This window comes from Anastrepha ludens, chromosome 2, assembly GCF_028408465.1.
Source record: "Anastrepha ludens isolate Willacy chromosome 2, idAnaLude1.1, whole genome shotgun sequence".
Taxonomy (NCBI): Eukaryota; Metazoa; Arthropoda; class Insecta; order Diptera; family Tephritidae; genus Anastrepha; species Anastrepha ludens.
The window spans coordinates 51,555,611-51,569,699 of record NC_071498.1 but is presented as its reverse complement, the minus strand read 5'-3'; the positions used below and the strand labels follow the sequence as shown (position 1 = coordinate 51,569,699).

Sequence of the window (14,089 nt, the reverse complement as noted above, 5' to 3'; positions counted from 1 at the left end):
AGAATATAATTAGACCGCGTCCACACAGAGACACTTCAGTTCCTTCAATTTCGTGAATTCTCTTTTGGTGTTGACGATCGTTTTCACTCACCTTCAATCCAATTTTCAGTCTACAGTCAACAACAACATTGAGAAGAACGACAAGAATTAAAGAAGAAAGAAAAATACGAATTCCTCAATAAAATTTAGCCAACTTATTCTTATAATCCCATATAACTTTCGGGTTATTATTGACATTCAGAGTAACTGCGTCTTCTTCTTAATTGTCGCTATAACCGCTTACGCGATTTTTTCCGAGTTTAACAACAGTCGTTTCTTTCTCGCGCTAACCGGCGCCAGTGGGGAACATCAAGTGAAGCCAAGTCCAGAGGAGGCCTTCCTTTTCTTTTGTTACCAACAGCTGGTATCGCATCGAATACTTTCGGAGCCGGAGCGTATTCTTGATACTATTTTCAAAACTCCGACTATCTTTCTCTGTTTTCCTATACTCGGCTAAATGGCTTTCATTGATTTTAAAATATTCTGGGCTTTTAGAAACTTTTTGCGAAGTTTAAAAGCTTATAAAATTCTAGCTTTAACACTAATGGCACGTGGTTGACGCAAGTAGAAGTAATCAGCGAGCAGTACTTGGAAAGTTTTACTCAATCTATGTGCTAATTTCTTACATTCAATCACCTTTTTTACAATTTCGCTATTACTATTCTCTTGTTTTTCTCTTCTCTTCAGAAACAATGCCAAGTCGCAGTTCTGCCACTCGGTACTGGCAATGATCTGGCTCGCGTACTAGGTTGGGGCTCTTCGTGCGATGATGACGCACATCTGCCACAAATACTGGAGCGTTATGAGTCTGCTAGCACGAAAATGCTCGACCGTTGGAGCATTATGGTCTTCGAAAAGGCTATCGCTGTACAACCAAAAACACCGAAAATGTCATTATCGAGTGCACAAGAAGCACTGCTCACGGGCATGGTTACAGCGGCTAATTTAAATTTACGTTCCATCGTCGAAACAGAAGACGCCCAGACGCTCGTAACTGCCACGAAAACACTTTGCGAGACGCTCGACGAACTAATGTTACAGATCTGTGAGAGTCGCAAGGACGACGAACAATTGGCGATAAAATGTGAGATATTGCGCGAGAAGTTGGGCATGTTGCTGGATGCTTTGCGCGAAGAGGAGACTGGTGTGCATGCGGGTGATGACTTGTTAGCGACAATCAGTAGTATAATTGCCAAAAGCGCGTCCAACTCACCAACTGCCTCGCCTACGCCCTCGCCATCGTCTTCACTGCTGTAAGTTGGGTTAAATTTCATGAAATTGAGTGCCTATAAATATTTATGTGATACGAACTGTATGATTAATTCTATACATTTTTCAGTAATCCAAACATATCAATCGAGAAAAACGAAAAAGAACAATTCAATACAAATGAGCGACGCAATAGCCGCTCGCTGCGTTCTACTGAACGTGAATCGCTGCAGTGTCGCGCTAACAGCGTCAAACGCGCCATGTACAATGTAATCGAACATTCTGAACCCGGGCGACCCAAGCGTTATCAACGTAAGCTCTCGATTACGCCCTTCGAGGCATTGAAAATACCAACCAATGCTTCAGGCGAATCGACACCATGTTCCTCACCGCTACCCATCATACCGCCAATCAATATAATTTCGCCCACCATGGAAACGTTACGTCTCACATGCATATCCCCACTGCCCGATACACGACGTGACTCAGTCGATGAGAATTTTTTTAACTCAATTAGCCTACCAGTACCACGCCAATTTGCGGATAGTCGTCGCAGTTCAGGTGTGCCCGAAGTTATACAAGAAATCGAGGAGAATGGACAGAATGGTCATAGCGAGATTGTCTATCGTGTCGGTAGGTTGTCGCTTAGTGGCGGTGCCAACATCGATGACTATGGCAATCGTTTGCCTATAGTAGGTAATGGCAGCGATGCTAGTTCGCCGACTGAACGCAAAATCGACTTTCTCAGTGTACCAATATTGACAAGCGAACAGATTATTGATCCACTTTCGGACTATCGTCCAATTGAGGTATTTGAACGCAACTATTACATGAGCCGTGAGTTGGATATGGAAAAGAAACGAAAGCAAAGTTTAAATATTGAGGAAGAGCATGCCAACGAATGTGGAAAAGATGAACAAGCAGTAACTGAAAAAACTAAGGAGCTGCGTTTCAGTGATGTGGCTTGCCAACTGCAGGTACCCAACGTAGTCATATCCCCTAAAGCCCCAAATGTATACTCAAGCGAATGCATAACAATCATTGACACAGATATGCCCACTGTACGTACCGCACGGCTCATGCTTCATGTGCTGGCCGCGTGTGATCTAATTACTTTATTAATTGCGTACAACTTCTCTTTAATTCATACAGGAGCAGTCATCATCGGATGAGTTGCCAGGTGGCGAGGCGAGCGATGTACTATCGGCTATTGGCGATGAGGAATGTAGTGTAGCGTCGGAGATATTCGATAAACAACTTGAAACTCCAGAGCCAGGGCAGCCCCTGCAATTGGGAGACATTATACAGGTGAGATAAGGCTAAGACGTAAGTATTTTTAGGAGTTTTTGGATAGAGTTAGTAGGAGTTAATAGAATGCGCGGAGTATGCGAAGCCAACAGAGGCAGCTACAAGAATGGAATCTTGTTCCATAAACAATGCGAATGGTTGCTCTTTTCACTAAACTAATAAAATATCGATTTTTTTAAAAGAAACCGCTATGTGGGTCTCCCTGTATAGTGAACTATAAAAATACTTATGGAAAAGTCAGAATTTCCTGCCTCGTGTATGTACACTTATTGCACTAGGGCATTGATGCAGTATCCACAAAATAGCTAAGTATCCATTCGCCTGTTTGTGCAGCGGATAGCTCGATCAAAAAAACACTGATCAAATTTCATACAAACCTCAATACTCTTCAGACAATTAGTACTGAAAATGAGTGAACAAAAACACATTTCTGCAAAAATTTGTTTTCTATAATTATTGTACGCCAGGTTAGGTTAGGTTGAAGCGGTTGTCTAGTGGGACACACTCAGGCTCATAGCCCATTGTAATGCCGCGTGGGGGAGCTTTCCCTATTTCTCCTAAACCCATTGTGCGCTTTTCAAAAATTTTAGAAGATCTCCTATTTCTGTGGAACTGAGATCTTCCAATTCGTTAAAAAATTGTTTGCCTAGAATAGCAAATCTCCGTCAGGATAGAGCAGGACAATGGCACAGAAGGTGCAGGATTGTCTCCTCCTCTTCCTCATTAAGACAACTTCTACAGAAGTCGTGTGCTTGCACACCCATCCTTTGGGCGTGCCTACCTATTAGGCGTGCCTACCTATTAGGCAATGTCCCGTTATGACTGAAATCAGTGTGCTAAGATTGTGTTTATTTTGGCTTAGCAAAGATTCTGTGCGTTTAGCACTAAGAGTCGGCCACAGTTGATAGGCGATTTTGCAGGTGGCTTCATTGCGCCATCTTGCGTTTGCTTTCCTTACGATTTCTTCAAGGATAAGTAGCTTACATGTTTGTAAGGGAATGCCTATGTCATTGTCTATGCACTCATCGGTCAACTTGGTGCCGAGTCTCGCTAGTTCATCGGCTTTACAGTTACCCTCAATGTCGCGATGGCCAGGAACCCATATTATCCTTAGGCGAAATGACTCAGCCATCTCGTTAAGAGATGTGCGGCATTCCATGGCTACCTTGGAGGTTGTCGACTGTTTTGTGAGGGATTTTATCGCCGCCTGGCTGTCAGTGAAAATGTAGATGTCATTTCCGGATATCGCATCACACTGTACCAGTGTCGCGGCTTTCGTTATTGACCAGGGAACGAGAATAATAATTAAAAGCTACCAAATGTTGTAAAACAGTTTCGATTATACAGGCGAACATATTTATTTTTATGGCTTATATAGGGCCCGCCATCTATCGTTACGGATTTGAACTAGGTATTATTTGAAGAATGGTAACACTTAGCTGTCATCTGATTTGACAGAAAATTAGTTTTATTCTTCCGATGAACGAAAATGGTTGTGTATACGCTCAAAGAGCGCTGGGAAATATTGCGACATTACTTTGAAAATCATGGTAATGTTGCAGAATGTGTACGAAAATTACGTACGGCAATGGGAAGAAGAAAAGCACCGAATGAAGCGTATGTGCGTTACTTTGCGAAAAAAGTAAGAGAAACTGGGCTGCTTATTGACAAACCAACGCGTGACCGACCAAAAACCGTGCGTACACCCGAAAATATTGCTGTTGTGGCCGAGAGTGTTCGTGAATCACCAGGAGCATCAGTTCACCGTCGTTCTCAACAATTGGACATTTCGGAGACATCATTGAGACCGATCGTATGGGATGGTGCATGGCTAGCCGAGGCAGCCGGAAGGATTGTACTTCAAAATAAAAAAAACAGTTCGGAAAAATATTGAGTAGTTTCTTTTTTATAGCAGTTTTAATTCCGTTAAGTTATATGGCGGACCCTATATTATGATTGACTAAAAACTCACTGAATTCAAGAGCCTTAAAGCAAGTTCCGCGATCTCAGAGTATTCTTACTGGTCTACTATAATACTGAAAATATTTTTTAAGGAATCAATGGCGTCCCTTGTACTGGTGGAGTTGACGGGTTACAGCTTGACACATTGTAACCCGTAGGTGACATATTTAGTAAATGCATCGAATAGTACCAGCAACTATTTCCTTTTAGATTTCAGTGAAGGCAACGGACGGAAATGGTCTATGCGGATTGTGTCAAGGGGCAAAATTTGGGTTTAGTACACTATAAAGACTCTTAAGCGATTCGGGCGAGGGAGACCGTTCCTTACAAACTTTTCTATTTTGAGTTTCTTATCATGAAACCAATAATGCATCCTCAATTGATTATAGGTTTTGTTTATCCCTAAAAGAGCAATTTTTCCGTGAATATATCCTATAACATTATCTTCAATTTCACATGGAACATAAAAGTAGAGCTGACCTTTCATATCTTTCCTATAAACTATCCCATCTTTAAGGTCAAAAAGTCTTCATGACTCCCTTTCTAATTTTTCATGCCACGGTAGGCAAGAAGCATCGATAGGTTGCACAAAAATGTCGACAAAAACTGCAAGCTGGGTTGTATTTGTTGATGATTATAGGTGCAAAATCCGTTGGAATTGAAATCCTACCTGCTCCTTTTCAAAAGTTATTCATATTTTTATATTTCAGGTTCGGACAATTTGGAATAAATATCAAAAGTATAATCTCGTTTGAATTTGTATTATGCAAGAGAATTTTTTTTTTTTTTTTTTTTTTCGAACTCCATTTATTCCATACAATCTGTCATAACAATAACAATAAGTACTATTTTTACCTACAATTTAAATAAGAATAGCTTAGAGTAAGAATTCCCAGTGGAATTCGTTACTTAATAATGAGCAACATATAACATATACATATATTATACAATTTTACAACTTTTGCATTTACGTATATTACGGTTTAAATCTTTGCATTAAATCGTTAGGCTGACATTTTTTTAATCTTGAGGAGTAGCTTATCTTGGAAAGGTTATTTGCTCGATTATTCGGATGAGTGGCAAGTCGGTTGTTGTATCTCTGGCTGAGGTTGTTTATTTCTTCGAAAACTGTCGTAACTTTTAGGTCACGGTGCAATATCTCGTTTCGTACAAACCATGGCGCATTGGCACACATGCGGAGCACCTTTGACTGAAATCTTTGCATAATTTCTAGATTTGATTTTGCAGCTGAGCCCCATAATTGAACTCCGTACGTCCATATCGGTTTCAGAATAGCTTTGTAGATAAGCACCTTATTGTCTAGTGTAAGTGCTGAATTGTAGCCGATTAACCAGTGTAGTGATCGCAATTTCAGTCCAAGTTGCTTTCGCTTTAAAAATATATGCGATCGCCAAGTAAGACGCCGGTCTAATAGAATACCTATTTTTTTTTTTTTTTTATTTATTTATTAAAAGAGTAACAATTATAAATAACTATTCCACTTAAAGAGCTAAAGCACTGGCTACTATGGCCTTCGGCTATTAGTATAATAAAAAATGACAGCGTGTCTTATAGCCTTAACTTACATCTAGATACATAATCACAAATCTTATTTAAATTGCATACCGTTGTCTGTTTGAGGAGTTCCGATGGTTTGATGCTTGAGAAAAAGGTTGTTCTGATATTTTGTAGGGAAGGACAAGCATCTATCAGGTGAAGTGTAGTAAATTCATTGGAGCCACAAAAAGGGCATGTAGGCTTCGGTGAACCGCTGAGCAGGTGGGCATGTGTCATGAGTGTGTGACCGATTCTCAGTCGAGTAAAGGTTTTTGTTTGGTGACATAATGCAGATGGAGGGTAGGTATTTTTTTCCCCAAAGGGGTTAAAGTTTTTATAAGGATGCTGATAAGTTTTCCATTTAGTTGCTGCGTTATCTGCGGCAAGTTCTTTCGCTAGTATCTTTATGTCATTGCAAGTGATATAGTTAAATGTGTGTAGAGGTTCCTTATTCGCCTCTTTCGCTCTCTTGTCAGCTTTTTCGTTACCATTTATCCCAGAGTGCCCAGGAATCCACATAATTTTGATTGCACCTGTGTGTATTGAAATTATATTGCGGATTTTTGTTATCATCGGGGTGTCATTTGTGGGGTTTAAGATAGCTTCGATTGCGGATTTGCTATCGGTGCAAATTAAGTGCTTGCTACATTTCTGGGAGGCAAAGATTACTGCTTCAAGTAACGCAGCTAAATATTTGGCATTATCTGTTAGTGGTATTGGAACGCTGTTAAGAGATACGGCAGGACATGAGCCATTTCGAAGAGTGAATGTTATCTGCGTCGATTTGCTTTCGTTAGCTTTTATGCGCCATTTTTTCATCCAGCCGCTAACACTGTTAAGGTTTTCTTGTAGGTAATCAGAAGCAATTGAGGGAAGGGTACTCCTGGCCATGACGACTGTATCATCTGCATACGTGGCTGTATATGTGTTCTTTGATAGTGGAAGATCTGCCGTGAACAAAGTGTACAAGACGGGGCCTAGAACACTTCCTTGTGGTACACCTGCTCTGATTGCGTGAAGGTTAGTGGTTTCGTTGTTTACTTTGACAAGAAAATGTCTATTTTGCAAATACGATTTTATGAGCATATAACAGTTGTGCGGTAAGCCCTGCTTACGCTTGTATAGCAGGCCTTCATGCCAGACTTTATCGAAGGCTTGCGTTATATCTAAAAATGCCGCTGTACAGAATTGCCGCCTCTCAAGTGCTTGTCTAGCGAAATCATACACACAATTAACTTGCTCTATGGTGGAGTGATACTTACGAAAACCAAATTGGTGGGCTGGAATGAGATTTCTTTGCGCAATTATTGGATTTATCCTTTTTAAAAGCAGCTTTTCGAAGAGCTTGGAGGCAACAGGCAATAGACTTATTGGCCTGTAATTGGATACCACGCTCGGGGTCTTCCCTGGCTTTTGTATAAGGATGATTTCAGCAACTTTCCATTGAGTTGGGAAATACTCTTGTTTTATCATCGCGTTAAATATAATGGTGAGGAATTTGTATCCACATTTGGGCAGTTCTTTTAAAACCTTACTAGTTATTAGATCGTAACCTGGCGCCTTTTTGGTTTTGAGAGTTTTGGTTGCTGCGTATCTAACTTCTTTCCAGGTAAATCGCACAGTCGGAAAATCCATTTGAAACGGAGCTGAGAGAAATTCGTTAACTTCTGAGTCTACCTCCACACTTTGACTCGGAAATGGTTGGAAAACATTTGATAGGTGTTTGGCAAACTCTATTGCTTTTTGTTTATCAGTTTTTGCCCAATCTCCACTACACGTTTTTATCGCTGCGTTGTGAGGCGTTGGTTGTGAGATCTTTTTCGTTGCCTTCCAGAGTGAGTAGTCAGTAGCTTCCGTAGGTGACAAGTTGGATAAGTATTCATGCAGTTCTGAGTTTTTTGCGTCTCTTATAGTGTTTTTTAATTGTTTTGTGAGCTTATTTAGCTTTTTTTTGTCGTTCCTGTTTCTGGTGCTTTGTCATATGCGCCGAAGCTTGCGTTTTTCTGATATTAAAATTTTGACGTGATCGTTAATGTGCGCTTCAGCGTGAGTGTGCTTAATTTCCGGCGTAGCGGTCCAAGCAGCTCTTTGAATGCAGTTGTTGAAAATCTCAACGGCCGTGTCCAGATCAGAGTTGGATTTTAGTGGAATATTTAGGCACAGTGTATCCTCGACTAGTTCTTTAAAGTATTCCCAGTTTGTCATTTTATTGTGTAGCTTTGGTGTCATTTCCTTTTTTTGAAAACAAGAGTTTATTGTTAACAGCAAAGGTGAGTGGTCTGATGAGAGATCTAGACATGTGTCTATGGAGACCTGATTTTTAGATACACCTTTGCATATGCAAAAATCTATAAGATCTGGTGTTTTATTTGGGTCACTAGGCCAGTAAGTGGGTTGTCCTGTTGAGACGTGGAATAATTTATTGACCTGCATTGCTTTGAGGAGTTCGCGCCCTCTTGGAGTTATTAAGCGTGAGCCCCATTGCGGATGTTTCGCATTGTAGTCGCCACCTGCTATAAATCTAGGTCCCAACGATTTGAAATACCTTTGGTATTCAACGCTTTTTACTGATTGATTTGGAGTGCAGTACACAGAAGCAATCACAAGAGAGCTCTTTCCATCTGTGACTGTTATAGCAGTCGACTGTAGATTGTAATTTTTAGTGTTTCCATGAACCATATGCGCGATATTATTTTTGATTAAGATGGTTGTGCCTCCTCTTGCTGTACCAGCAGGATGATTTGTGTGGTATAAATCATATTTTGGAATTTTTACGTAACATTTGTCTGTCAAGTGTGTTTCAGATATTAACATTATGTCAATATTTTTATCTGCTAGAAATACTTCCACTTCATAGCGGTGTTGGATGAGCCCATTGGCATTCCAAATTGCAAGCAGCAGCGGCCTATTCATTTTGGAACATTCGGAAGCATGGCTGTAAGCAGATTGAGTACAGTACCCATCTGTTCGACTAGAGTTCTGACCATTCTTTTCAGTTCTTCTATTTCATTATTAGTTTCTTTCTGAACAGTACCTTTTTCAGTAGTTGGTTGTGGTTTTTCTTGTGCTCCATTATTGATTTTCAGAGCTTCCGCGTAGGACAGCGTGTTTTTTGTTATTGCGGGTTGCGAGATTTCGGAGTTAGGCACAACATTTGGCAGGTCTTTTTTTCGCAGCGTTGGGTACGTTCTTCGTTGCAGGTCTTTGTAAATAGTGCAACCCTTGTAATTAGCGGGATGGTTACCATCACATAGCACGCATTTAACTTCCTTTGAAATACCCCTTTTTGGACAGTCAATGGTTAAGTGATTACCAACGCATTTAACGCATCTTGGACTACGATTGCAAAAGTGCTTTGTATGCCCGTAGCGTTGACATCTTGTGCATTGTGGAATTTCGCGCCGTTTTCTTGGTGCTTCAAATTTAATTTTTGTATAAAGCAGATTATCGCATGCATATAACTCTTTATTTTTGTTGCCTACTTTGAGGCTAATGTAGAACATTGGAAGCGGTTTTTTTGTTTTCCATTGACGCATATTGCAAATATTTACCACTTGGTGGCCGAGGTTTTCTATTGCTTCACGAATGTCGTCTGTGGGTGTCGATGAATGCATACCTTTAAGGACTATATTAAAGTTACGTTCTTGTTTTAATTTATATGTATGGAACTCAGTTTTCTTTTCCGCTAGGGCCGCAGTTATTGCAGTGTATTGCTTTGCTGACTGCGGTTGGATTTTAACCTCGCTTCCTCCAGTAACTTTTAATACGAAGCCATCTACGGCAACATTTAAGAGTAGGTCTTGAAGTGGCTGGATGTTGCTCACTCCAGATACAAATATCGGTGGGGGCCTAGGTTCCTTGCGCGTTGGAGGTGGGGGGGTACGATTGATTTCCTCTTGGTCGAGTACTGCGAATCGATTTGAGTTGCTTGCAGATGGCGTTGCTAGCCAGTAGTTATCAAGCTTTGATTGTTTTGTTTTATTAGGTGTATATTTACCTGGACTAGATCTCCCGCGCTTTGCAGGCGTAGCACCTTTATTCATGTTTTTCAAGTTATTTGTGATGCCTTTCGGAGAGGTCGATTTATCTTTGGTTGTTGGTGACTCACACTGAGAGCTCCAAGATTTTTTTGTCTGCATGTTTGATCGCTTGTTTGCGCAAACTTTTGTTTGATTGGCGACTGAGCTGCGTACATGCCTTTATAAGTTTAATGTAGTGTGTAAAGTAAATTTACGTTTTACAACACTGTATTCGAATGTCAGCTGCTTTTCAGCAACGTGAAACAGCTGTAGTGTTAAATTTGTTTGTGAGTTCACTTTCTCTTTTAGTTTTTTGAGTGTTTTTTGTTATAATAAAACGAACAAAAAAGTTTATTATTTCAATCAAAATTTGACAAATTTGCCTTCACAGCGCTATGGAGATAGCTGGTTTTTGCGACCCGATAGCAGCTACGAGAGCTGCTATTTTTTGTGGCGTTTTTCGCCTTTTTTTCTATTTTTTTTATGTTTTTTCAGTTTTTTTGTTTTTTTAGATTTTTTTATATTTTTATTTTCAGATATTAAGATGTGTTACTATTTCTGTATATATTATTTAGAATTTGTAAACTTAAGTTTGTAATTTTAAACATGCTGTGATGAAAATGTAACGACAGCTTTCTTTAAGCGACTTATAAAAGATGGTTCATCTAGCAAATTTATTTTAAATCTATTCCAATATTTATTGAACTCGCTATGAACTGACTCTCCAGCCTGCTCGGACCATAAACCTAAGCCATCATTATTCGAGAGTATGATTGCTTCCTCCAAATGCTCCAGGATAATATGAATTTTTAGTGTTTGAGAAATTTCAGTACTTTTTAAGGCTTCACGGAGTTCTTTTAAATTTTTGTTAAAGTCAGTAAGATCAACTTTTTTGGCAGCAAAGCACTTTTCAACAATTTTATTCACAGCAATATAAGGCTGTAAACGAAATGGTCCTGCAAGCTCGTAAATTTCAGCATCCTGCAATTTATCGGCCTCTTTAAGTAATTTTCGACATTGATTGCCTTAAAACATATCTCCTTGATAGCTCTTATGAGATATACCTAATTTATTCGGCCACAATAACGCTCTATATTTTCCAATTTCCTCAATTTTAACTATACCGTCCCAGAAAAGATGGTTGGCAAACCCTTGTAATAGGTGTAGTTCAGGAGGAATGCACATCTGAAGTACGTACAAGTTATCATCTTCAGTAGTGCCGTATTCAATGAATAAAGGGTGATTTACTGTACTGCGACATTCTTTAGACTTTTGTTTGTCATTACCCAAGCCGTTACATAACTCAGTAGAAGTTCTCGGTTTAGTTGCTTTTGCCTCATTTTTAGAAAGTATATCTTTTTGTTGCGAAGTATCATCAAAACACTTGTTTACGTCAATATTTGTAGAGACTTGTTTTTTATGACTCGTAACTCGTGCTGTTAGACAGATGTAACAATTACAACCCATCGTTCTTGTTTCTTTTGGTAATTTAAGATCCTCGTAATTGGGCATAGTTGGACAAGGTCTTTTGAAAATATCATTTCCATATTCATTTATAGTTAGTCGGCAAGAGCTACATAAACTTTTTGGGAATTTACTATGAAAAATATTAAATTTACCATTAATGTGCTTTTTTATAACTTCAATATGTTTTTCAGATAGCAAGAAATGATGGGAAGGTTTATTTTGGAAAATAATTTTTTTCCCACAAAGAGCGCATACTTTTGTACGATTTTCTTCATGATCGCATTTATAAAGCGGATGCTGACTATTCACCCGACTATTCAGCTGACTATTCATTATTAATTAATCTTCTCATATAAGAATTTCTAAAACTAGAAAATACATTTGCCAGAAAACACTAATATTAATAGTTTAAACTGTACTTTTTTATTGCGGGAAGCACTCGACTACCCTCTGCCACCTAGCGGCATTTATCGTAACTATTATATATAATATAGCTACATAATATTGATATACGTATTATATACCATGTATTGAGTATACAACACTTTTACATATCTATTTAGAAAATAACTTTTGATATTTATTCCAAATTGTCCCAACCTGAAATATAAAAATATGAATAACTTTTGAAAAGGAGCAGGTAGGATTTCAATTCCAACGGATTTTGCACCTATAATCATCAACAAATACAACCCAGCTTGCAGTTTTTGTCGACATTTTTGTGCAACCTGTCAATGCTTCCTGCCTACCGTGATGCACTTTCAGTATATCTGAGTCGCGATTCTGAGTCCCCTGCAATAGAAATTCAAGATCACATGATGATACATGATTTTCATAATTTTGAATTTCCAAGACACACCTTGAAATACGAGGATTGAATGTTAATGTTAGCGAGTTTTAATCTATAACAATCTTAAACAGAATCCTTTCCAAGTTTACCCTAAATCGGGGCAAAGCATAAATAATGAGCGATGTTTCCAATTCAAAACTATGATATTTGCTTTCGGCTGTCGTTGTTGGGTTTTAAAAAGAGAAAACTGGATGAAACTTTCTGTCAGCTTGATGTTGAAGTATTACCGCACCGAAACCCTAAGCACTTGAATCACAACGCAGTTCGGTATGCAGTCAAAACTGGTGATTTTATCAAATTTCACTTTTTTTTGAGAACTGAGAAATGAATTTTCTGAAATAAGCACACAGTCCAATAAAATAGTGCAATTACTTTAATATTTTTGAAATAGGATATCTTCTAATAGCCTCCTTATGTTGGTCACTAGGTGCGATTCCATTATGATCCACTTCATACCCCAAATATTCAATATTTTTAAGATCAAATTTACACTTAGACAGTTTAAGCTGAAGCTCCTTCTTAGCGATTTTCTGAAGAACAAGTTTCTATAACAACAAATGTTCGTCTAATTCAACAGTAACTATTAGTACTATCGTCCATATACATTATCAGTAGATCTTTGTTAATAAAATACTTCGAAATAAACGTAATGTAACTGATGGAGCATTCTTAAGCCTAATTGGCATCATACTGGCCGAACGCTGAAAAAATGGGCTTCATTTTAGATCAAAAATATAAAGACTCAAAAATATAAAGACTCAAAAAAAAGTTATAATTATACTTAATTATTATAATTTTATGAAGAATATAAAACAGAAAAAAAAAATTTTTTCAAATCTCCCTAACTAGACTTTTTCAGTTAAAGTCAAATATCTCCGTAAGTTTTTCTCTGACTTCATTGAAATTTTGACAGAGCATTTAAAAAGTTGTATGCTTTAGAAGGTAGTAAAAACAGAAATTCAAAAAAATAACACTCAAAAAATTAGTTTTATTTTTGATCAAAAGGATATAAATCGAATTTGATATGTTCTGAAAATGGCTACGATCCCAGATGTTCTCATATCAACCCGCTTTGAGTTTGAGTAGTTAAACATAAACTTAGCATCAGTTGAATGAATCTTTAGATTGTTACAATGATACCATTTCCCCTTCATATACAGAATCTTGATGCCAGCTCCTTCACACATATCGACTCGCCAGAGACGAGCGACGAAACAGAGGCCGTGCCTGGCGAATCACTCATGGATGATATCAGTTCGGTGCTAGGCCATGATATAACGTGCGCACTGCAGGACAACACCATTACCGATGACACGACAACACTTTGTTCGGACACCAATCCAGCACCAGCCAAGTCGATACGCAAGAAATCGCTCAGTATGGGCGGACAACGAAGCAACCGGCGAAACTCATCGCCACCCCGCTATGCACAATTGGCGCGTATGGATAGCGATGAGAATCCACAACAGTTCGGTTTTGAAAATATCGTTTTCGAAATAGACAATCGTTGTGATGATCAAAAGATGCGTGAGCCACCAAGATACTGCAGCCTGGCGCAGTTTGTGGAGGGCAATGATATAGCGCGCCAGAGCTTCAAGGTGAGTTGTGCATCAAATTTAGCGCCAGTCTGTATTGTATGTATGTATGTATAGTAAATATGCATATGTAATATAGTTAC

General features: G+C 38.8%; 1 protein-coding gene across 2 annotated transcripts in view; it reads left to right on the top strand.

Moving 5' to 3' along the window:
* LOC128870963 (diacylglycerol kinase eta-like) overlaps nucleotides 1–14,089 on the top strand; it is a 147,951-nt gene that overhangs the window by 102,840 nt on the left and 31,022 nt on the right. Inside the window, exons 3-6 of one of the 2 annotated variants that reach the window (XM_054113293.1) lie at nucleotides 727–1,292; nucleotides 1,379–2,309; nucleotides 2,401–2,556; nucleotides 13,572–14,009. In XM_054113293.1, coding sequence (XP_053969268.1) covers nucleotides 727–1,292; nucleotides 1,379–2,309; nucleotides 2,401–2,556; nucleotides 13,572–14,009 — 2,091 coding nt within the window. The remainder of the gene's footprint in view (nucleotides 1–726; nucleotides 1,293–1,378; nucleotides 2,310–2,400; nucleotides 2,557–13,571; nucleotides 14,010–14,089) is intronic. The other variant, XM_054113294.1, reaches the window with a different exon arrangement.